Source organism: Zootoca vivipara, chromosome 6 (genome assembly GCF_963506605.1).
Source record: "Zootoca vivipara chromosome 6, rZooViv1.1, whole genome shotgun sequence".
NCBI lineage: Eukaryota > Metazoa > Chordata > Lepidosauria > Squamata > Lacertidae > Zootoca > Zootoca vivipara.
Window position 1 is genome coordinate 12,602,974 of NC_083281.1, and position 24,035 is coordinate 12,627,008.

The following is a 24,035-nucleotide window of genomic DNA, read 5'->3' on the forward strand; positions in this document are numbered from 1 at the left end:
TTGGAAATTGTGAAAATATGGAGGCTTATAGAGGGAGAAAAAATTAGGCACGGGAAGAGAAAATGGGAGTTTGATTTTTCAGTGATTTGAATATTAGATGAAAATGTTAACAATTGATTTATAAGTTGTATAAGATACAAAGGTGTATTTTTATAAAGTAAGAAACTGTTGCAGATGATAAAAAAGGGATGAAAACCGGGGAAGGGGGGGGAGGGGAAGCCCACAAAATATGGTTTTACAACTATGAATGTAAGAAAAAATTTTCTGTTTTGTATTGTTTTTTTTCTTTTTTTTGCCCTTTCTTTTTTCCCTTTTTTCCTATTTCTATTTTTCTCTTTTTTTGGTATGATAATAGATGGTTGGATGGATGTCCTCCTGCGTACTGCCCTGGTTTGCTGGAGCTCCCTGGTGGCAGGGGGGGGCTTTGGGGTCAGGGGAGGGGGAGGAGGACAGAAATCCAAGCATAAAATGGACCATCTCTGACTGTTCACATACATGGGATACTTCTGTGGCAGGGGAGGACCCATGTGGGTGGGTAGGAAGGAGGTGGAAAAGGGGTTTAAGTATGTACCGTTTTTTTGTTTTTTTGTATTTTGTAAAATTAATAAAAAGTATGTTCAAAAAAAAAAAGAGATTTCATTTTATTTTTTTATTTCATTAATATTCACGTATTTACTGCTTAATGACAGAACGGGCTTGAAAGTGATTTGCAACGATAAAATAAAATAAAATCACAAATGAAACATAAATATCCTGAATTAAACTACACAACAGAACAATCCTATTAGAATACCAAGATAAATCCACAGTTTTAAAAATGCAAGGAACGGCCCACCCCCAACCCATAAAAACCACACAGGAGGTAAAACTTGAGACACGTTTCAAGAGACGAAGGGAATGCCTGGGGGGTGCCAAGACAGAGAACCCCGCAGGCATTTCAGATCCCGTAAGGCTGGTGCCGCCTGGGAGATGTCATAGAATCATAGAATCGTAGAGTTGGAAGAGACCACAAGGGCCATCCAGTCCAACCCCCTGCCGAGCAGGAAACACCATCAAAGCGTTCTTGACATATGCCTATCAAGCCTCTGCTTAAAGACCTCCAAAGAAGGAGATTCCACCACACTCCTTGGTAGCAAATTCCACTGCCGAACAGCTCTTACTGTCAGGAAGTTCTTCCTAATGTTTAGGTGGAATCTTCTTTCTTGTAGTTTGAATCCATTGCTCCGTGTCCGCTTCTCTGGAGCAGCAGAAAACAACCTTTCTCCCTCCTCTATATGACATCCTTTTATATATTTGAACATGGCTATCATATCACCCCTTAACTTATGTTATGCTGCCTATTCCTTATTACAAAAACGAAAGCTCATACCAATGACAAACTTAGTTGGTCTCTAAGGTGCTACTGGAAGGATTTTATTTTATTGTTTCGACTACGTCAGACCAACACGGCTACCTACCTGTAACTAAAATCTTAGGGAGACTGTTGGTTCTTGCCAAGCCACATCATTCCAAGTTGGGATCCTGACGAAGACATTGCATGTACAGTATTTGAAAAGCTGGCATTAATGATTGAAGTTCGTCCGTTTCCCCAAATTAAGAGCTTGAAAGGAATTCTCAATAAATTGATTGCAAAAGTTTTGGGTTTGATTGTAGTATCCTCCTCAGTGGGTCGTGCAGACAGCTGTTCTGAATAATGCTTTTCATAGGGATGAGTTTATGGGAGCCGAAGAGAAAGTTGGGTGGAACACTGATTTCACTTCACCTCTGCACAGGATCTGAGCTTGAATTGTGACTGAGAACTGGGGGGGGGGGTTGTGTTGTCGCCTCCGACAGGTCTCAGCAATGCCTCCCGTCAAGGAAGAAGAAACCCCCTTGATCGGCAACAGAAGCAGCAACCTCTCCTTCTCCCAGACAGTAGGCCTCCAGGTATATCTCTACCACCAGCTGAACGTGGCACAATCGGCCTCGGATTCAGCCGGCACCCTAAACTTCACCTTAGGGGAGTACACGGCGGAGGAGCTCTGCATCGCAGCAGCCAAAGCATGTGGTGAGTTTGAAAACTTCTCACTTTCCACCAGCTCTGATGGGTGTCTCATTCCAAAACGCGGAGAGAGTCTCTCAGCCATCAGGAGACTATCTCTTAAACAGCCCCTTTATTGTTATTTTTTAGATTTATTAGATTCCGAGCGAGCAACAGTAATATTACTCTCCCACTTTGACATTTCCACATGCACCAGTATCAAAATCTGCGGGGAAACACAGATTCGGAAACCCACCCTTGCTAACACCTGCCTTCTTCTTCACCAGGAATCCTTCCCGTCTGCCATTCCCTCTTTGCGCTGGCCAGAGAGGACCTCTCGGGGTGGTATGCGCCCAGTCATGTCTTCACCGTGGACGAGTCCTTCACCCAAGCGCTCCTCTACCGGATCAGGTAAGGGACAGCTGTCGAAACTCAACTATGCTAACTGACCCACCAGCGTTGCTGCCCTCCTGATATTTCAGACTACAACTCCCATCACCCACCAACCCATATGGCCATATTGAACTACAACTCCCAACAGCCCCCAACCAATATGGCCACCTGGAACTACAACTCCCATCAGCCCTGGCCAAAACACCTTCCCAACCTCCCCACAAAAGATCCTTGTTTTCTCCATGCAGATTTTTCTTCCCCGACTGGTTTGGGTCCTGGAAATCCTTCCGCTGTGGGCTGGCCAGCGACCAAGTCAGTCCGGTGCTCGATTACCCAACCATAGACTACCTCTTTGCCCAAGTGAGTACAACTCCTTCTCCTAGATTCGGGGCGGGAGCGGCAACCTGTAGGGTCTCGAGGTGACAAATTTGCAGCAACCACTTTCCCCAAAGGCAAGGCAACTGGGATTCCTGGGAAATGGGCATGAAATTTACGGGGACCTTGGGAACGTTTCTTTCCCATGGACCCCTTCCTCCTCACAGTCCCGCAGCGATTTCATCAGCGGTCGAGAGGAGATATCCCTGACCATGGAGAACCAGGAGACCTGCCTCGGCCTTGCTGTGCTAGACATGTTGCGGATGTCCAAGGAGAGGAAACGGAGCCTGGAGGAGATCTTCCGAAGTATCAGGTAAGAAGGAGAGGAAGCTCTCCCAGCAACTAGACTGCGGCAGCTAGACTGGTGACTGGGAGCAGCCTCCAACATCACATCACACTGGTCTACATTGACCTACATTGGCTCCGAGCACAATTCAAAGTGTTGGTGCTGACCTTGAAAGCCCTAAACGGCCTTGGTCCAGTATACTTAAAGGAGTGTCTCCACCCCCACCGTTCTGCCCGGACACTGAGGTCCAGCGCCGAGGGCCTTCTGGCGGTTCCCTCACTGCGAGAAGCCAAGTTACAGGGAACCAGGCAGAGGGCCTTCTCGGTAGTGGCACCCGCCCTGTGGAACGCCCTCCCACCAGATGTCAAAGAGAAAAACAGCTACCAGACTTTTAGAAGACATCTGAAGGCAGCCCTTTTTAGTGAAGCTTTTAATGTTTAATGGATTGTATTTTAATATTCTGTTGGAAGCCGCCCAGAGTGGGTGGTGTATAAATAATATATTATTATTATTATTATTATTATTATTATTATTATTACCAGGTCAGGGGAGGAGGGATCCATAAAGAGTGGTGGACTGTTTCGCCCGTTGTGGCCAAACCTGGAAGAGGGGGGAAGCTGCCTCATTCTGAGCCAGACCACTAGAACCGTAGAGTTGTAGGGACATCTAGTCCAACCCCCTGCAAAGAATCCCTGACAGGGAGCCATCCAACCTCTGCTTAAAGACCTCCAATAAGGGAGAGTCCACCCCCTCCTGGGGGTGACCTTTCCCCTGTTGAACAGCTCTAAATGTCGGAAAGTTCTTCTTGATGTTGAGTTGGAATCTCCTTGGAACTTGAACCCAGTGATTCAGGTCCTTCCCTCCAGAGCAGCGGGAGAAAAGAAGCTAGATATTTGAAGATGGCTCTCCTATCTCCTCTCAGTCTCCTCTTTTCCAGGCTAAACATCCCCAATTCCTTCAACCGTTCCTCATCAGTCTTCGTTTCTAGGCCCTTGATCATCTTGATCGCTCTCCTCTGCACACCTTCCAGCTTGTCAATCTCCTTCTTAAACTGAGGTGCCCAGAACTGTACTCCACGTAAGGTCTGGCCAAGGCAGCATAGAGTAATATGATAATAGGATCGGGACATTAGACTTCAAGAAAGATGAACCCCGTGAGCTGAAGCTATGGCTTTGGATGTGTGCTGCTAGCGCTGAGCTGCCTGTTAAGCTGAGCTTTGCAAGAGGTCAGCTGCAAACCCAGCTCCTTCAGCCGTTTCTGGAGCATCTCCTCCAGTCAGCACCCACGCACCTGCCCCTCTCGTCTTTCTGTTCCAGCTATAAGTTGTGCCTCCCAGAACAGATGCGTCTCCAGCTCCAGGCGCAGAACTTTGTCACCCGGAAGCGGATCCGGCGCCAGTTTCGGCAGTTGCTGCACAAGGTCAGCAGCCTGCAGACCGAAGTCCACTTTCTCAAGCTGAAGTACCTCATGGAGCTGAAGGGCCTGCAGGGGGCCACCACCGAGGAGACCTTCCAGGCTTGGGTCCCTGCGCAGGCAGCGGCAGGATCTGCCTGGACCATCCACGTCTCCTGCGAAAAAGGGATCTTGACAAGTCACAGTGGTGCCAAGGTGAGGTCAGACTGAATTGGGTACCCTCAGAGGCCATCTAGTCTGACCCCAGGCTCCAAACAGGGTTCTCACAGCGACACCTTTCTCGACCCTGCCCCAACCCCCTTCCTAAGGCCTTCAGCGCTAAGCACACTCTACCTCCCAGCCCGATCCAAGGCAATAACTCCACTGACTGCACACAGATTTCCCACACTGTTGCTGCCAGGCGAAGGGAGGCCCAGCTTGTAGCCTGTAAGGCATAGTGGTTAGAGCGCTGCACTAGGACCCGAGAGAGCAGGGTTTGAATCCCCACTCAGTTACTCAGGGGACCTCTGGCCAATTGCTGGCTCTCGGCCCTACCTACCTCACAGGGGCGTCATGGGGGCTCAATGAGGACTAGGCTTCCCCCCCCCCAACTCATTTAGTCCCCACATCAGCCCTGCGAGGTGGGATAAGCCAAGGTGGGATAAGACCGGCGCTCAAACAAGCTTCAGGGGTGAGTTGGGGGATTCAAACCCTGGACTGCCCCAGGTTGTAGTCCAGTGCTCTAACCACTACACCATTCTGCCTCTCGATGGTGACAAACCCCATGCGCAGAGCCCACCTGTCTCCTCAAGGTGAGTGTAACCAGATATATCTCTCCTTTTTGGCGCATGTGCCCCCTTGCAATCCTTCAGGAAACCCACCTCTTCTGCGACTTCTCCGAAATCGCCGACATCACCATCAAGCAATCCGTCCGTGATGGGCAACCTGCAAAGAGCCGCCTGGTCAGCATGACGAAGACAGACAGCCGGGTGCTGGTAGGTGAACCACCATGTTGCTTTTACTCACCATGGAATTAGAATTGTGACATTGGAAGGGACCCCCAAAGGTCATCCAGCCCAACCCCCTGCACTATGTTCATCGTGGGCTCATTTATGACAGGGAAGGGGCGAGCTTCTCTAGCATGTAGAAGGTCCTGGGTTCAATCCCCAATGGCATCTCTGGACAGGAGTGGGAATATTGCTGCCAGTCAGTGCAGACAATACTGAATTAGATGAACTCTGCACAAGGAAGCTTCATTCAGCCTTATATTCAGATCATGAGGACTGCAATCTTGCTTCCTTGTTAAGGAAAGGACCATAGCTGAATGCCAGAGCACTCGCTTGGCATGCAGAAGGTTCACCATTCCTTATTCCTAAATTATTCCCCCCAAAAAAACATATTTTTAAGACCCCTTCCCTTATTTGCAAAAAAAAAAAGTTTGACCCACAAAATGGCCAGTGCATTTTGGAATGGCTTGCTTTGCCAGAGAAGTGGCAAAATCACAAATTTTATACTGAAAAATTTGGCTGCGTGGCATTTCAGGAAGCACAAAAAATCCATCTTGGAAATGCCAATGTGGCTGAACTTTCCTTTTGTCTGTCTGTCCGTTGAAAGGTGGACATTGTGATTTTGCCTCTTTTCCGGCAGGAGATGGAGTTTGGCAGCCTGGCAGATGCCTTGTCGTTTGTCTCCCTGGTCGACGGATACTTCCGCCTGACGGTCGATGCTCAGCACTATTTCTGCAGGGAGGTCGCCCCCGCGAGGCTTCTAGAAGACCTGGAAAACCAGTGCCACGGACCCATCACGTGAGCCACAGACAACCCGCAGAGTGGGGGGGGGGTGATCATAGAGTCATAGAATTGGAAGGAACCCTGAAGGGTCATCCAGTCCAACCCCCAGCAACGTGCGGCTCGAACCCACAACCCTGAGATGAGGAGTTTTCTGCTGTAACAACTGAGCTACCCCAGCTTAGAAGGAATAGATTTCAACCCCCAGTAGCAGGTGGGACTCTGCACCAACAGGAGGAGGAAGGACATGGCGTCAGGCAATGCTGGGCTGGCGATGTTTCAGGTCGTTCCTTCTAAGACGCAGACTGCAAACCGCATGACTCTCTTCCTTCCTCCGAGGGTGTCGTGAAAAAGTCTGTGGTCCACTCGCCCAGAATTATAAAGTCTTCCAAAAGGCACCTCAAGACTGGGGCCAAAATTGGGCAGGACCTGCTTTCGAATCAACTAGCAGGGCTATTAATAGAATTATAGAATGGTAGAGTCGGAAGGGGTCCCCACGGCCATCCAGTCCAACCCGCCGCACTGTCCTCTGAAACACCCCCTCGAGGCAATTTATTGCACTCATCATTTTATTTGTACACTGCCTTTCCACTGTTCAAACTGTGCTCAAGGCGGTTTACGAAACTGCAGTTATTCTTTATTAAATTTGCTATCCGCTCCTTCTTGCCCAGGGCGATCCAAAGCAAACTCCACATACAGACATTAAAACCAAGGAGGGGGGGGGAATGCATTTAAAAAATCGCTCCCACATCTCAAAAGCCACATATCGTTAAAGGTTTTTATTCATAAGAATGTCGGAAGAGCCTGCAAGATCAGGCCAATTGCACCCTATTCCCCAGTGGGATCCAGGTAGTCTGCTTCTGGGCCTAGAAGCTCCCTAAGAACCCCAGAATAGTCAAAGGAATTATAGAATTCGAATTATAGAATTGGGCTTGGCGATCTGAAGGTCGGTGGTTCGAATCTCTGCGACGGGGTGAGCTCCCGTTGTTCGGTCCCTGCTCCTGCCCACCTAGCAGTTCGAAAGCACGTCAAAGTGCAAATAGGGAAGGGAAGGTAAACGGGAAGGTAAACGGTGTTTCCATGTGCTGCTCTGGTTCGCCAGAAGCGGCTTTGTCTCGCTGGCCACATGACCCAGAAAAACTGTCTGCGGACAAACACTGGTTCCCTTGGCCTGTAAAGCGAGATGAGCGCCGCAACCCCAGAGTCATTCACGACTGGACTTAACTGTCAGGGGTCCTTTACCTTTACATTTACCTTTAGAGCTGCAAGGGACCCTGAGGATCCGGTAGTCCAACCTCCTGCAGACCAGGAATAGGCAGTTGTCCCTTTCGGGGATTAAACCCACAGCCCTGGCTCTCACCAATGGAGGCCCAACATCCTCTTCTTGCAGGGAGCAACTCGACGCTCCCAAGGGAATCCTGCCCCCAAAGGAAACCTGTAATGGGGTGGGGGCCACTGCACCCAAGTGCGGCTCTGCATTTGCCGCCTTGAAAAGGAAACACACACATATATATATACACACTCAATAAATGAATAAATAGAAACCCTGAATTTTGTGTCAAATGTGGGGAGGAGGTTTCGCCGCCCAGCTTTCAAACGGGCGAACCAACAGAATTTCCTGCCACTAGATCCCAGCTTCACATGATGCCGATTATTTTAATCTATGCCTACGTTGAATTTTGAATTGCAGGTCAGAATTCGCCCAAAACAGACTGAAAACGTCTCAGAACGAAGGCGTAGAACACGTCCTTCGACGGAGCCCAGAAGATTTTGACAGTTACCTGCTCACCATCTGCATCAAGGTTAGGAGCCCCGCTTGCTTAGCCTGCTCCCACGGGTGAGGTTTGGGGTGCATATATTGTTTGGCACTTAGCGGCACCCATAGAGGGGGCATGGGTGATGACCACAAGCCAGATAGCCTCTTTGTAAAGTTTGAAATAAAAAAAGGACTGGAAGAAACTTTTCCTTGTCCTTATACTTTCCTGGGCAACCAGCTGGGAGCCGCTGGCCACACCCTGACATGTTCACAATTACACTGACCTGCATGTGCAAGCTGCCTTTACACATCCACTTGTGTGAATTCATGCGTGCCAGTTGAGATCTACAGGTTAGAATCGTAGAATTGTGGCATTGGACCCCAAGGGTCATCTAGTCCAACCCGCTGCAATGCAGGTAGGAATCTTTCGCCCAATGTGGAGCTCGAACCCACAACCCTGAGATTAAGAGTCTCATATCGTGTGCACTGACCGTATGCTACTTGAGCACTACGTGCGCATAGCCATAAAAGTGTGCACAGCTCCAACGAGAACGCCCCTCTGAACATGGAGAGCATGGGGAAGGGCACTCTGCATATGCTCCATTGCAGCCCATCTGTAGAGGTGGGGGGGCCCCACTCTGCTCTGTCCTGAATGCACAACCCCAGAAGGGAGTCTGGGTCTGCCTCAGAGTACCCACTGAAATACAAGAGGGTTATCTGTCCCCCTGACCCATTCCTCAAAGGACAGAGACCTGCCTCCACTCTGACTCCCCCATCATTGGAGGCAGACTCAGAAAACTCTGGGGAGTCAACAGATGCATACTTTTTAAAAGCCTGCATCATTTGGAGCTTGGATCTAGTGGCAGAGAGTTCTGCTGGTTCACCCATCTGAAAGCTGAGTGACTTGGGTCACTTGCCATCAACGGGCATCACTTGCCATTGAAACTCATTCCAAAAAGTAACCCAAAGCAACATTTGCAAACATTGCAAATCCTTTTGCAACTTCTGTTGCACCCTAATTTTGGAAGCAATTACCGTTTTTACAAAAACCTTTTTTCTCCCCCTTGCTCCCCGCCCTGCCCTGCCCCACTGCCTGGGGTCACCCCGCTTCCCCAAACCCCACAGACGGACATCGGCAAGGACTTCAAAAGTCTCTTGATTCAGAAGGGCAGCGATGGCACCTTCTCCACTGCTGGGGTAGCCAAGAAATTCTGCAGCCTCCGGGAGATGCTGGGTGTCTGCCAGCGCTTTAGCCTCCAGGCCGACGGGGCCGCCATCCAGCTGGGCCCACAGCGCCCCCCACAGCCCAAAGGTAGGCCCTGCAAAGAGAAATCATGACATTGTACAGCCAGCAGCCCCATAGATCCTGCCCTCTTCCATTTTCCTGAGGCCCCATCCTGCCATAGGATGCCCCAAATCTTCCTGACCCCATGTTTTGTTCCTTCTGCCTCTGTTTCTCTGTAGAAAAATCCAACCTCTTGATCGTCCGGGGGGGCACCTGCCACCAGCTGCCCAGCTCGCCATCCGCCTCACGGAGGGCCGTCAACCAGATGGTGTTCCCAAAAATCCAGGCGGAGAATCTGGTGCAGGTAAGAGGGAGAAAGATGGACTTACGGGCCGTGTGTCTAAAACACATAAATCTGCCTGCAACTCTCCGCACAAAAAGCTCATACCAATGACAAACTTAGTTGGTCTCTAAGGTGCTACTGGAAGGAATTTTTAAATTTTGTTGCACAAAAAATAATAATCCTGGGAACTGCAAAGTTGGGAGGAACCCCAAGGGTCATCCAGCCCAACCCCCTGCAATGCAGGAACACACAGTCAGCTCAAGAATCTCTGGCAGGTGGCCAACTGACCTCAAACCTCTATTTTTGGGGTGCTGGTGGAAACCTGCCTGCCTGCTTTGTGATGGATCATTTCTCCCTTCATTAAAGTCACAAGCGCAGTCAAGGATAAGCTTTTCCTTGTCAGTTGGCAACCCCCAGCGGCCTTCTTTCTGCACCCTGGCAGTGCCCAATCTTCTTTCCCCCTCGGCAGTGTGAGAATCTGGGGCAAGGGACCTTCACCAGGATCTACCGGGGCTTCAAGCGAGATCCCAAGGAAAGCAGAGAGGAGGAGGAGGAAGAGGAAGAAGATGACTCGAGGAGTCGCCAGATGGAAGTGGCCATGAAAGTCTTGGATGCGGCCCACTGCAGCTGGGCTGAGGTGAGGCCAAGGTGGCGGAAGCGGTGGAGTCCTGGGAAGTCGGGAGGTGGAGAAGCTGAGCCAGACATACGAAGCTGCAGAGTCAGGTCCTCGGGTCCATCTAGTTCAGTATTGTCTGCACTGACCGGCAGCAACAGGGCATCAGGCTGGGGTCTCTCCTAGATGCCAGTGTGAATGTGAAATATCAAAAGGAGAGGTGAATTGGGGTTTCTTGGGAGGTCACATCCTGCACTTTCCAAAGCATATCCTGCACTACTGTCCAGAAGGGCAGAACAACTCCCAAACACGTGTTAAATCTGTAGTGATTCCGTCGCATTTCCAACAATGGATTTTTCTCTTTTGGGGGTAAAACACTTTGATTGAAAGTTGTTTTGTTTTAACATATTAAACACTGAAACAATCCTTACAGTTGTGCAGAAAAGAGAAAAGGGGAAAGGAATAGAGGAAGTGTAACTGAAAATACCCTTTACCACAATTAGGTCGTGCATCTCTCGTCATTTGTCTGAACAGTACATAGAAAGGCAGGCTTCCTTCTCTACCTCTCTTCCCAATCTCCCACCCTGAGAAAACCTTCTTGCAGGTACCTCCCACCTCTACCTGTGCCCTTCCTGTGCGTGTCCCTCCTTAATTCAAAATAAAGGAATCTTAATAAAAAAATAAAAATCACCCCCAAGGGTCATCTAGTCTGACCCCCTGCAAGGAAGGAATCACAGCTGAAGAATCCCTGCCCTGGTGGCCATCCAACCTCTGCTTAAAAACCTCCAAGGAAGGAGATCCTGTCACCTCCTTCGGAGGTAATAGAATCATAGGGTTGTGGGTTTGCAAGCAAGGGCACCCCAAGGGTCATCTAGCCCAACCCCCTGCAATGCAGCAGTCTCAACTAAATTGTCCGTGACGGGTAGCCATCTCAGGCTGGGGCCTTCTGTACGGACAGCAGCTGCTCTGTCCCTGAGCTGCACTCTGTCCTCAGGAGCAGAGCCACTCTGGCAAATCACATTCAGTGGGGAGCAGATGTCATTTCGCAAGTGTCCACGAGGTGGCGCTGCCTCTGCGGGGGGAAAAACCCTCCAGGTGCGCAAAGATCGCGGAGAGGCGCGGAGGGAGGGAGGGAGGGAGGGAGGGAGGGTGGATGGATGAGCAGCATCTGGTTTTGAGCGCGGTTGCTCTCCTCTCCGCAGCCCTTCCTCGAAGCGGCCAGCATGCTGGGCCAGCTGTCGCACAAGCACCTGGTTCTGCTCCATGGAGTCTGCGTGGGAGAAGAAAGTGAGTCTCCTGCACCCCTCCCCCCGACCCCATATCCCCACCCCACCCCACCCCACCCCAAGTCTGCACACAGGACTCCTCGACTTGCTTTGCACGTCTGTATTGGCCCTCCAATCTGTGTCACCAACCTCCACTTTTCCCCAAAGGTACAAAAGCTACGCAATTCAGAGGTGGGGTGGGGCTGGGGGTTGATTTGCATGCCGGATTGAAAGAATTAAAGGGGGGAAGAGTAGGATGGGCCTAGAAATCGCCTGGCGCCTGGATCAGGCCCGGGGGGGGGGCATCTAGCCCAGCCTCCTCACAGCAGTAAAATGCCCCATAGAACCTAGGAATTGAGATAGACTGCTTCTGAACCTGGAGGTTCCATAAGAGCCTAAGAAGAGACTGCTAGATGAGGCCGGCGGAGGCCCTCCTAGTGCAGCATCCAGGAGCCGACTAGGGGCCCTGTAAAGGGAAGAAGCCCACAAGGAGGACCTGAGCAAAACTCTTCCACTAGGGAGCCCCAAGAGTGGTGCACAGAGGTGTAGAAGTCGCAAGGGACTACGAGGGTCATCTAGTCCAACCCGCTAGAAGATAGCGAGCCATGGAGAGGAGAGCCCGTTTGTCATGCTGGCTTGTGGTCATCACTAGATCTTCAGGAGAGGGAGAGGATGTCAGTCTTCCCAGGCGGGCACCCTCAAGGTCAGGGGTAGGCAACCTAAGGCCCGGGGGCCGGATGCGGCCCAATCGCCTTCTCAATCCGGCCCACGGACAGTCTGGGAATCAGCGTGTTTTTACATGAGTAGAATGTGTGCTTTTATTTAAAATGCATCTCTGGGTTAAATGTGGGGCATAGGAATTTGTTCATCCCCCCCCCTATATATATATATATATATATATATATATATATATATATATATATATAGTCCGACCCACCACATGGTCTGAGGGATGGTGGACCGGCCCACGGCTGAAAAAGGTTGCTGACCCCCTGCTCAAACTCCCATCATCAGAACATTCGGAGCACATTCAACCAGCTGGTCAGCACTGGCTGGCAGCTGCTCTCTGGGGCTTTGGGGCAGGAGACATTCCCATGGGGACTGAAGCTGGTACCTTCCTCCATGATCCTCAGACATTCCTTTAAAAAATAAAGGTTCTAGTCCTCATGGGTTATTATAGTAAGGAGCGTAGGAAGCAGCCTTTTGCAATCTCAGACTCCTCGAGTGCAGTATAGTCCATACTGACTGACAGACGCTGGGACCTCCTGCATGCAGAGCAGGTGCTCTACCCACTAGTTGCCAGTTCCGCATAGCTCATCAGTTTTTCTTGCCATTGTTCTTTCGTTGGGACTTCCTCATTCTTCCATCCTTGTGCTAACGAGACTCTTGCCGCTGTTGTAGCATACATAAATAAATTCTTTGTTTTCCTTGGCAAGTCTTGTCCTAAAATCCCTAACAAAAATGCTTCTGGTTTTTTTTGCAAATGAATCAATAAAATCTTAAATAAATAAATAAAAAGTTTTTTTAAAAAAAAATATATGTCATTTTAAACATTTTTTTCAGTTCATTATATAGCATCTCCCTTTTTTTGGACTTCTCCACATTTCCACTACGTATGATAAAAAGTACCTTCTTTTTCTTTACATTTCCAACATTTATTTAACCCAGTTTTGTACATTTTTTTGCCATTTTTACTGGTGTAATGTACCACGATCTGACCGCTTTCCTTCCCCGCAGGTGTCATGGTGCAGGAGTATGTCAGGTGCGGTGCATTAGACAGCTACCTGCGCAGGAACCAGGCGAGTGGGAAAGTGACGGCCACCTGGAAGCTGCATGTCGCCAGGCAACTGGCCTATGTCCTCACCTTCCTGGTAGGTCCCTCGGTGGAGAAGAGGTGGCTCGGTGGGTAGAGAACGGGGCTCTGAATCTCGGGGTTGGGGGTTCAAATCCCACGTCGGGTGAAAGATTCCTGCCTTGCAGGGGGTTGGGCTAGATGTTCCCTGGGGTACCTCTCAACTCTACAAGTCTATGAATTTAGCCTGCCAGTCAGAGCTTAGGGTCCCTTTGCCGGACCAAACAGGGCTTTCCCCCTCCTGTGTCATTAAGAAGGCAGGAGTGGAGCATTCTGTTGGTCAGAGTGTGGCACTGATAATTCCAAGTTTGCAGGTTCAAATGGTTAAGAGTGGGCGCCGAAAAGAGGTGCTTTGAAGATGTCAAGAGGCAGGGAGTTCCACCGTTTGGGTGGTGGTTGCATGCATATCCTTGGTTTTTCTCTCCCGGCCCCAGGAGGACAAAGACATGGTGCACGGGAATGTCTCTGCCAAAAAGGTCCTGCTGGCAAGGGAGGGGGACGCTGCCAGCGGGTGCCTCCCCTTTATCAAACTCAGCGACCCAGGAGTCAATGTCGCCGTCCTCCCCAAAGACTGTGAGTGGCTGAGTCTCCTTCCTCCTGTCCGTCCTTCTCCCACTGCACTCACAAGAGACGTTGGGGCAGCGGCTCCCAAAAGTTGGGGGGGTGCCCTGTCTCCTTGGCCCCCTAACCCTACCCTAGAAAAAACATCATTCTGATTTAATTAAAAACACATTTATTTTAAATAATATTTAAACACTTTATTTAAGGGACGCGGGTGGCGCTGTGGGTTAAACCACAGAGTCTAGGGCTTGCCGATCAGAAGGTCGGCGGTTTGAATCCCTGCAACGGGGTGAGCTCCCATTGCTCGGTCCCAACTCCTGCCAACCTAACAGTTCGAAAGCACGTCAAAGTGCAAGTAGATAAATAGGTACTGCTCCGGCGGGAAGGTAAACGCCGTTTCCGTGTGCTGCTCTGTTTCGCCAGAAGCGGCTTTGTCATGCTGGCCACATGACCCGGAAGCTGTCTGCGGACAAACGCCAGCTCCCTCGGCCTATAGAGCGAGATGAGCGTCGCAACCCCAGAGTCAGTCACGACTGGACCTAATGGTCAGGGGTCCCTTTACCTTTACCTAAACACTTTAGTTATTTATTTCTCTGGTTTGCTTTTGCTTTAATTTTGCTTTTACTTTTAATTAAATAATAATAATAATTTTAAGTTGACATGCTGCTGGATTGCAGGGGAACCTCCAGGCTGTTGTAGAAAAAAGACAAAAGAAAATTTATGACGATTTCAAACATGCAGAAATTTTAAACTGCAGTAGACTGTAGACTGAAACAAATTGCCCGTTTCTGCTCGCCAAGGCTGGCCAGAGCACTTTCATGCGAGGAGACACCCTGAGATCTCTGAGGAACCTGTTCATTTCTCTCTTTCTCTATCTCCCATCCCAGTGCTGACCGACCGTATCCCATGGGTGGCCCCGGAATGCCTGGAGGATCCCAAGAACCTGGCGCCCGAGTCGGACAAGTGGGGCTTCGGCGCCACCTTGTGGGAGATCTTTAATGGCGGGAACATGCCCATGAGGCTGATGGAACCGGAACGGGTAAATTCCCCAAGTGACATCGCCACAATGTATTATTAATAATATCATCAATATTATTATTATTATTTGTACAGTGGTACCTCGGTTTATGAACACAATTGGTTCCGGAAGTCTGTTCATACACTGAAGCGTTCATAAACTGAAGCGAACTTTCCCATTGAAAGTAATGGAAAGTGGATTAATCCGTTCCAGACGGGTCCGCGGAGTACTCAACCTGAAGCGTACTTAACCCGAAGCATGGGTGTAATTGGTTCCGGAAGTCTGTTCATAAACTGAAGCGTTCATAAACTGAAGCGAACATTGAAAGTAATGGAAAGTGAATTAATCCGTTCCAGATGGGTCCACAGCATTCATAAACCGAAAATTTGTAAACCGAGGTGTTCATAAACCGAGGTTCTACTGTATACCACTTTATATTTATATAATATCTCAAAGCGGTTTTCAAAACATTAAAGTAAAACAATCCAGAATACAGTAAAACAAATTTAAGGAAAATCTTTCAGATTGTTCTCTAAGTGACATTTGGCTTTCCTCAGTCACCAATCCGGTATCCAGAGATTATATGCACTGCAGGGGTTGAACTAAATGACCCGTAGGGCCCCTTCAAATTCTACGATTCTATGGTAAATCGCTTCAGGGTTCAGTAAACCAATTGATATTTCGGCTCCTGCAGGAGGGGTTTAATATGTCTTCTTTGCGCCCTGCTCTGCAGCTGACCTCTTGCAAAGCTCGGCCTAATGGGCATCTGAGCTCTTGCAACACACATCCCAAGCAATAATTCTGGCTCAAAGGGGTCCACGGTAAGGAAGAAGGAACAGCACAGCAGCCACAGATTTAGCTGAATAAAATAGTTGTGCTTCCTGCAGTAATTTATACCCTACCCACCTGGCTGGGTTTCCCCAATCACTCTGGGCAGCTCCCAACAGACTAGTAAAAACACAATAAAACATCAAAAATAAAAACGTGGGGGGTAGGACTAGATGACCCTTGGGGTCTGTGGTTTGATGGCTCTATGAACTCCTCTTTCTTCTTGCAGAAGCTCAAGTTCTACCAGGACCGGCAGCAGCTCCCCGCTCTCAAATGGGCAGAGCTGGCCAACCTAGTGGCTCCATGCCTGGATTACGACCCTCGGAGGCGCCCCGCTTTCCGCAGCATCCTTCGCGACCTCAACGAGATCATCACTTCGGGTGAGTCCCAGCGGCTTAGAAGTGCTGTGCAAAAGTATGAAATGTTTTGTGAAGAAGTAAAAGTGGAATTGACTTAGGTGGTCTGGGTCTCAAAGCAGGGGTTACAGCAGCAAAATGGAGTCGGGTCCAGAGCTGCAATCACAATTACAAAAGTACAAAATCTAAATTCAAAAATGGTGTCTGTGTCGTCAACTTGGAAGCGTGGCAACGAGAGAGAGAGAGAGAGAGAGAGAGAGAGAGAGAGAGAGATGCCCAGGTAGGAAGGAAGGATGAAGCACTACAGCTTCCTGCCAAGGCAGACAAAGGAAGTGATCTCACAGAGTTGTCTCTCTAGCAATTTTGACTCTGTGAGCCTAGGCTCATCTGGCAAAACACGAATTGTTGGTTTGGCGGCAAGTAGTGACATACCAGAGGGACCCAGGTGGCGCTGTGGTTAAACCACTGAGCCTAGGGCTTGCTGATCAGAAGGTCGGCGGTTCGAATCCCTGTGACGGGGTGAGCTCCCATTGCTTGGTCCCAGCTCCTGCCAACCTAGCAGTTCGAAAGCACGTCAAAGTGCAAGTAGATAAATAGGAACCGCTACAGTGGGAAGGTAAACGGCGTTTCCATGTGCTGCTCTGGTTTGCCAGAAGCGGCTTTGTCATGCTGGCCACATGACCTGGAAGCTATACGCCGGCTCCCTCGGCCAATAATGCGAGATGAGCGCGCAACCCCAGAGTCGGTCACGACTGGACCTAATGGTCAGGGGTCCCTTTACCTTTACCTAGTGACATACCAAGCTACCTTTGGCCCCCTGTATCACCCACACTGACTGGCAGCAGCAGCTCCCTGCTGCCTTTTGCCCCACCTGGAGATGCTGCAGGGGGTTGAGGCCACGCAGCTGTCCGCCGCGGAGCAGTGGCCCTCAACTTCTCCTTCCCCCAGATTACGAGCTCCTTTCGGACCTCCCGACTGGCAACACCCCCGGAGGCTACGTGGATGTCTCGCTGTGGCAGGATCCCACCCTCTTTGAGGAGCGCCACCTGAAATACATCTCCGTGCTTGGCAAGGTAGGTGGGGTGCAGAGGGCGGGATCTGCAGTGCAGAGGCCTTTGGAGAAGACCGGGAGCTGAATCCCAAAATCATTGAATTGGAAGGAGTTCCCCCCCAAAGATCATCTAGCCCAACCCCCTGAAACTCAGGAATCCCAACATACAGCCATCCATCCTATTTGAAACCACACCAGACCCTAATGTGCTTTGCAAATGTGTGAGCAGTTTCATTGCCGCATGAATGGATTTGGGCAAAGACTTTGGGAGGAATGGATTTGTGAGTGAGTTGGAAGTCGACCTCCACACATCGACCCAATAAAACAATTACCTCCCCCCCTCTCCCCTTCCCCCTCCCATCCTTGTCTTTTTCTCCTTTCTCACCCATTTCCCCCCATCCCTTTCCCCTTTATTCCCATCGTTTTGGTTATATCATGTATTATGCTCTATTAAAAAGGGGGGGGGCAAGAGTAAATAAAGAAGAAAATAGTGAAAAAGAAAGAGGGCCTATCCATTTTTTCCTATATTAATTTCTTTTCCTAACAGACTTCCTGCCAATTCCTGATGTATTTCTTTAGACTTAGGCGAACGTATTTAACCCAGTATAGTTCTCTAATCTAATACGTTCTTCCCTCTTAATGTATCAAAGTTCATTGTTTGATTTTAAATTTTTTCCTTCCAAATCTTCAAATTCATTCGAATGTTACCAAATACAGTGCACCTTTACTGTATTTTTGAACGTATAATTTTCACTTTACCCATTTTTCTGAAAATGTTTGTTGCGATTTGCCTCTCAAGTTATTTGTTAATAGTGCCATTTCTGCCAATTCTTGCATTTTGCTCTGCCAATCAACTAGTGTGGGTGCCTCGGTCTCCTTCCATCCTTTACCAGGGGTGCTGCAGTCGCATATAGAAATAGTTCTTTCATGGAAGTTGGGATCTCTTTTCCAACAATACTTAATAGAAACGCCTCTGGCTTTTGGGGGAAAGTTGTTTCTAAAAAATTTTTAATTTCGTCATGAATTTGGTTCCAATATATTTTGATCTTCCTACAAGTCCACCTTTTAATTAAGAGCATTTGCACCCCGAAACAGCTCCCAAAGAGGCTTACATCCAATCACAGTTAAGGCGAGTCAGTCCCTGCCATCGAAAAATCGCACGACATGCAAGGAAAAAGGGAGGAGGAGGGAGGAGGGGGTGAATGAAACTCCAGTTCTCAGGCAGCATGATGAGAGTCTCTAAAACTAGGCATGGCCTGGAGACAGTGGCTAGAGGAAAGTTTTTTGGGGGGTGTTCTCTACAAACCCCGTATTTGATGTATCGATGGCTTGGTTTGTGGGGTGCTGCAAAGCGCGCAACAACATGCAAAACAACTGCAGAACTTTGGCACGCGTTTGGAGGGGACCCCGAATTTGGGGGTTCGGAGTTCGTTCTCCTGTTCTCGTATCCTTAAATCTGTGCGTTGCCGTGGGCAGGGGAATTTCGGGAGCGTGGAGCTGTGCCGGTACGACCCGCTGGGCGACAGCACCGGGGAGCTGGTGGCTGTCAAGCGGCTGCAGCAAAGCACCTCGGAGCACCGGGCCGACTTTGAGCGGGAGATCGCCATCCTGCGCTCGCTGCATCACGACTTCGTGGTCGCCTACCGGGGCGTCTGCTGCAACCGAGGTGACCCCTTGGGGTGGGTCTGGGAGGGAGAGGGACACCGGCTTGCTTGGGAAAGGTTCAGAAGAGGGCGGTGCAGTGCCACCCCTGCGAGGAAGTTGGCAGCACTTGGGGCTTTTGAGTTTGGAGGCAAAGTGAGGGAGAGGTGGCATGGTCTTAGAGGTATAATAGAATCATAGAACATAGACTGGGACCCGGGGGTCATCCAGTCTATCCCCCTCCAATGCAGGAATCTTTTGCCCAACACGGGGCTCAGTTCCACGACCCTGAGATTAAAATTAAGCCCCATGTTGGGCAAAAGATTCCTGAATTGCAGTGGGTTGGACTAGATTTCCTGCATGGTCCTTTCAAACTCTATGATTCTATGATTTAAGCGTATTGCGCTCTCCTGGCTGAGCTTTCATGAAATCATAGAATTAATGGGGCTCGAACCCATGACCCTGAGATTCAGAGTCTTGACCCACTGAGCCAGAAGGGTTTATAAAATGATGCCTGGCCTGGAGAAAGCAGAGAGGGGAAAGTTTCCTTGCCTCTCGTAACCCTGGATCCTGTCGATTCCCCCCTTTTCTTCCAAGGCCACAAGTGACATTGTTCGGCTCCCCCAAAATTAGCACAAACCTTTTGTGTCTCCCCCCCAACTTCAGGCCGAAATTCTCTCCGGTTGGTCATGGAGTACCTGCCCAACGGGTGCCTGCGGAACTACCTGCAGAAGAACAGAGAGAGGCTGGACTTCAGGAAACTCCTCCTCTATGCTTGGCAGGTCTGCAAGGTGAGACTTGGCTCCCTGCTGGGACGAGGGACCTCCTTTGCAATGTCGCCTTTTGACATCTTTGAGATAATATCCGCGTTCCCTGTTAATTCTGCTGCTTTGGATGCAAACTTGGCTTTCTTCATCAATGTGTTGCTCCGGGCTGTTTCATTTGATGTTTTAATGTAAGTTTGAGATTTTGTTCTTAAAATTATAAAGCGATAGAGAGGTGAAATGAATACTAATACTACAAATAATAATAATAGCATTTAACAAAGAGAAATGTAAAGTACTATGCTTGGGCAAAAAAAATGAAAGGCACAATTACAGGATGGGTGACACCTGGCTTGAGAGCAGTACATGTGAAAAGGATCTAGGAGTCTTGGTAGACCACAAAGTTGACATGAGTCAACAGTGTGATGCAGCAGCTTAAAAAGCCAATGCAATTCTGGGCTGCATCAATAGGAGTATAGCATCTAGATCTAGGGAAGTAATAGTACCACTGTATTCTGCTCTGGTCAGACTTCACCTGGAGTACTGTGTCCAGTTCTGGGCACCACAGTTCAAGAAGGATACTGACAAGCTGGAACGTGTCCAGAAGAGGGCAACCAAAATGGTCAAAGGCCTGGAAACAATGCCTTATGAGGAACGGCTTAGGGAGCTGGGTATGTTTAGCCTGGAGAAGAGAAGGTTAAGGGGTGATATGATAGCCATGTTCAAATATATAAAAGGATGTCATATAGAGGAGGGTGAAAGGTTGTTTTCTGCTGCTCCAGAGAAGCGGACACAGAGCAATGGATTCAAGCTACAAGAAAGAAGATTCCGCCTAAACATTAGGAAGAACTTCCTGACAGTAAGAGCTGTTAGGCAGTGGAATTTGCTACCAAGGAGTGTGGTGGAGTCTCCTTCTTTGGAGGTCTTTAAGCAGAGGCTTGACAGGCATATGTCAAGAATGCTTTGATGGTGTTTCCTGCTCGGCAGGGGGTTGGACTGGATGGCCCTTGTGGTCTCTTCCAACTCTATGAAGCTATGATTCTAACCCGTAGCCTTTCGAACATTAAAAAATAATAATTCTGGAGTGGAAAGGGGGTCATAGAGCTCATCTATCCTAACCCCGCTGCTGAACCACAACTTCCCTTGCAGGTGGGCTGTCCATGCCACCAGCAGAAGAGCCTACCCCTCCCCCTCCTGATGGTGCTCCTTCCACCACTGCCTTGCCGGGGTTGGACTAGATGACCCTCAGGGTCCCCTCCAACTCCACAATTCTCTGATTCTGTGATTGACTCCTGATTGATCTCGAGGAGCTTCTCAAAGTGAAATCCACTCGCTGGACGTTTCTACCTCTTAGCTGTCATCCGGCCTCTGAAGCCAAATTCATATTTATTTATTGTCTATTGTAGAATCGTACAGTTGGAAGGGACCCCCCAAGGGTCATCCAGCCCACCCCCCTGCAATGCAGGAACCGCAGCTAAAGAATGAGGGAAAGGCAGAGTTGGAAGGGAAACTGAGGGTCATCTAGCCCCCCCACACACACACACCGCCCAATGCACCTTTTTCTCCGAGGAGCTCAAGACAGCAAGCCTGGTTCTCCTACCCCTCCTCATTTTACCCCTGTGAGGTGGGTCAGGCTGAGAGGTGTGGCGACTGGCTCCCAAGGTGAGCTTGTGGCTGAGTGAGGATTTCAACCCAGGTCCCTCCCAGGTCCAAGTCCAGTACTATATAACCACTGCGCCAGACTTATAGACAAATTTTAAAAATATGTGTGCACTCACCGTCCTCTAAGCAGTTTGCAGAAATAACCCTTTTGCCAAAGGAAGATGCAGAGATGTTTGGGTGAGTGGGATGAATCCTGGGGAGCAGGGCCGAATCCTGACACTCACCTTTGTCCCTGCAGGGCATGGATTACCTGGGTTCTCAGCGCTATATCCACCGGGATTTGGCCACCCGGAATATCCTTGTGGAGAACGAGAACCACGTCAAGATCGGAGACTTTGGCTTGGCCAAGATCCTTCCGCAGGACAAGGAGTATTATGTTGTGCGGGAGCCGGGCCAAAGCCCCATCTTCTGGTACGGAGGGGCGGGAGATCAATGGGTCGGCATGTTGAAGGGCAGCGGGGATCAAAATGTTTTCATTCTCCTCCCAACAGTGGCCTGAGATGTGCTGCAGAGTTGGAAGAGACCCTGGGGGTCATCCAGACCAACCCCCTGTCCATGCTTTTCAATGGGTCCACCCTGAATAGGTCTTGGTCTGGGGAAATGGGGTTGGTGTCTCCACAGACGTCCCCTATGGCAATGCCAGGTAGGGCTGGGAATGCACCTCATCAGAAAACCCTGGAGAGGCACTGCTGCCAGTCAGTGTAGATCAGGCATCCCCAAAATGCGGCCCTCCAGATGTTTTGGCCTACAACTCCCATGATCCCTAGCTAACAGGACCAGTGGTCGGGGAAGATGGGAATTGTAGTCCAAAACATCTGGAGGGCCGAAGTTTGGGGGTGCCTGGTGTAGATGTCAGGAGTGAGGCACAAATCGTGCCAAGCCAGTTGGAGTGAACTGGTTTTTTTTTTTTTAGCAAAAAACGGCTCTGCAGGGGTGTCAGGCCTAATGAGCAGAGCAGCCTCATCTCTGGTAGGTCTTGCCCCATGAAATCAGTTGTCAAGTCCAAAAGTTCCCAACTCCCCACAGCCGTCTAAATCCACCCCCACCTCTGCCCCAGAGTTTCCCCCAAGCAATCGGAGACTAAGCCAACCTCTCCTTTGCCCTTTGCATGTCTCTCCTGGTTCTGGGAGACCAGCGGGGAGGGGAGCTGGTCGCAGCAGGAGGGGGAGACCCCCATCGCTCTTCCCCAGCCAGACTCCTCTCTGCCTCTTGGCCTCCCTCCTCTCCTGCTGCAGCTTCTGATTCTGCACTTCTCTCTGCCACAGACTCTCCCTGCTCACTAAACCTTGTTGCCACTTCCCTGGCTTCTCCCTCTGACCCCTCATTGTCATCCCACCACCACTCCCTGGGCTCTGTGCCTTCTTTCCCTGGAGGTTCCTCAGCCAGTTCCTCTCACCATACCTCTGCATCCAGCCAGTCCATGCAACTGCCTTAATGTCTTCCTCTCCCAGGTATTTCCCCAGCAATCTGAGACTGTGCCTGAGTGCAGCCAACCTCTCCTCTGCCCTCTTCATGCTTCTCCTGATTCTGGGTGACTAATGATCTGCCTCAATCCAAGGCAGCTTCCTCGGTGTAGATGAGTCCCTTGTCTATAATCATGAGGACCAGCCTCTGTTTTTAAGGCCCATGAATGGGTGTCTCCCCTGGTCTCCCCAGGTACGCACCAGAATCACTGTCCGACAACGTCTTCTCCCAGGAGTCGGACGTCTGGAGTTTTGGGGTTGTCCTTTATGAGCTTTTCACCTACGGGAGCAAAAGCTGCAGCCCCTCAGAGGTGAGTGTGTGTGTGTGTGTGTGTGTGTGTGCGCGCGCGCGCGCACGCAACTATTTAAGAACTCAAAAAGAGGTTGCTGGATTCGGCCAGTGGCTCGCCCAGCCCAGTCGTCTGTCCTTGCAATGGACAAATACATCTAATAACTTGGCAATCCAGATAGACTGCTCCTGGTCCTGGAGGCTCCATCAGAATGTTCCAGGTCATCGTTTTATCATATGTGGTAGACATGCCAATTGGCCAAGGGAAATTGGGAGGGGGTGTGTGTTTAAAGGTCTTTTGCAAAAAGACTGCAACCTTTCTTTTAGGTCCCCAGAGGTTTTATTTTTATTTTTTTAAGCCTGTTTCTTCATGCAACAAAACTGATGGAATATGCAGAAATGGCACGTTTTAACTAGTAAAATAAGAGATTTGCATATTATTTGAAGAAACATTGCAAGCAAATTGAAAGCTAGCAGGATTAGAGTAAATTCAGCAGCGTACAATTAAGTTGTGAGATAATGAGAAGGAATTAATATGGAGTAAATAGAACATCCAGCAGCTGAGCATAACTATAATGAACCATAGAAGGCATCTCTGCCTCCGGTGGCAATGAGTTCCATAGTTTAACGGAGGAGGGCTTTCTTTTAGCTGCCCTGAATCTCCCAGTGTTGAATGCCCACTACTTCTATATATATCATATCATACTACACGTGACCCTGGCCTTGTCCTCTGCCTTCTCCCACACCCTCCCACCTAGGAGTTTCTCCGAATGTTGGGGCACAGTAAACCCCCCATGATCGTTTGCCAACTCTTGGAGCTCCTGAAGCAGAGCAAGAGGCTCCCGTCGCCCCCCAACTGCCCGGCTGAGGTGAGTCCACAAGCAGAGGGCGATGGATCCGTTCTCATGCCTAAGGTTTGAGGAGGGGCTGGTCTAGATGTCCTCATGGGGTTCCTCCTTCAAGCCTGTGCCTTCTACCCGATTATCTCTGGGGTGGGATTTAGACCAAGTAGGGGCAGGCACTGAGTCCTTCAGTCTCCTTGAGTTAATGGCTCTAAGTGACGTCTCCCCTCCCCAAGAAGCCTGGGAACTAGGG

At 49.7% G+C, this 24,035-nt stretch overlaps 1 protein-coding gene and 1 long non-coding RNA gene across 4 annotated transcripts in view; one reads left to right on the plus strand and one right to left on the minus strand.

Annotated features, from left to right (window-relative positions):
- Positions 1-24,035, plus strand: part of JAK3 (Janus kinase 3) — a 30,765-nt gene that overhangs the window by 3,915 nt on the left and 2,815 nt on the right. For all 3 annotated transcript variants that reach the window (XM_035120211.2, XM_035120212.2, XM_035120213.2), the window contains exons 2-23: positions 1,834-2,047; positions 2,308-2,431; positions 2,662-2,773; positions 2,956-3,101; positions 4,391-4,682; positions 5,339-5,461; positions 6,114-6,271; positions 7,944-8,055; positions 9,135-9,321; positions 9,474-9,598; positions 10,047-10,214; positions 11,393-11,477; positions 13,193-13,326; positions 13,742-13,880; positions 14,756-14,907; positions 15,944-16,094; positions 17,019-17,143; positions 18,598-18,787; positions 19,429-19,553; positions 21,427-21,599; positions 22,845-22,962; positions 23,699-23,809. In XM_035120211.2, coding sequence (XP_034976102.1) covers positions 1,834-2,047; positions 2,308-2,431; positions 2,662-2,773; positions 2,956-3,101; positions 4,391-4,682; positions 5,339-5,461; positions 6,114-6,271; positions 7,944-8,055; positions 9,135-9,321; positions 9,474-9,598; positions 10,047-10,214; positions 11,393-11,477; positions 13,193-13,326; positions 13,742-13,880; positions 14,756-14,907; positions 15,944-16,094; positions 17,019-17,143; positions 18,598-18,787; positions 19,429-19,553; positions 21,427-21,599; positions 22,845-22,962; positions 23,699-23,809 — 3,264 coding nt within the window. The remainder of the gene's footprint in view (positions 1-1,833; positions 2,048-2,307; positions 2,432-2,661; positions 2,774-2,955; positions 3,102-4,390; positions 4,683-5,338; positions 5,462-6,113; positions 6,272-7,943; positions 8,056-9,134; positions 9,322-9,473; positions 9,599-10,046; positions 10,215-11,392; positions 11,478-13,192; positions 13,327-13,741; positions 13,881-14,755; positions 14,908-15,943; positions 16,095-17,018; positions 17,144-18,597; positions 18,788-19,428; positions 19,554-21,426; positions 21,600-22,844; positions 22,963-23,698; positions 23,810-24,035) is intronic.
- Positions 16,013-21,328, minus strand: LOC118087505 (uncharacterized). Its single transcript, XR_004692831.2, has 3 exons — positions 21,083-21,328; positions 19,403-19,487; positions 16,013-16,118 (listed from the first exon to the last, which is right to left on the minus strand). It is a non-coding gene; the product is annotated as an uncharacterized LOC118087505 (long non-coding RNA).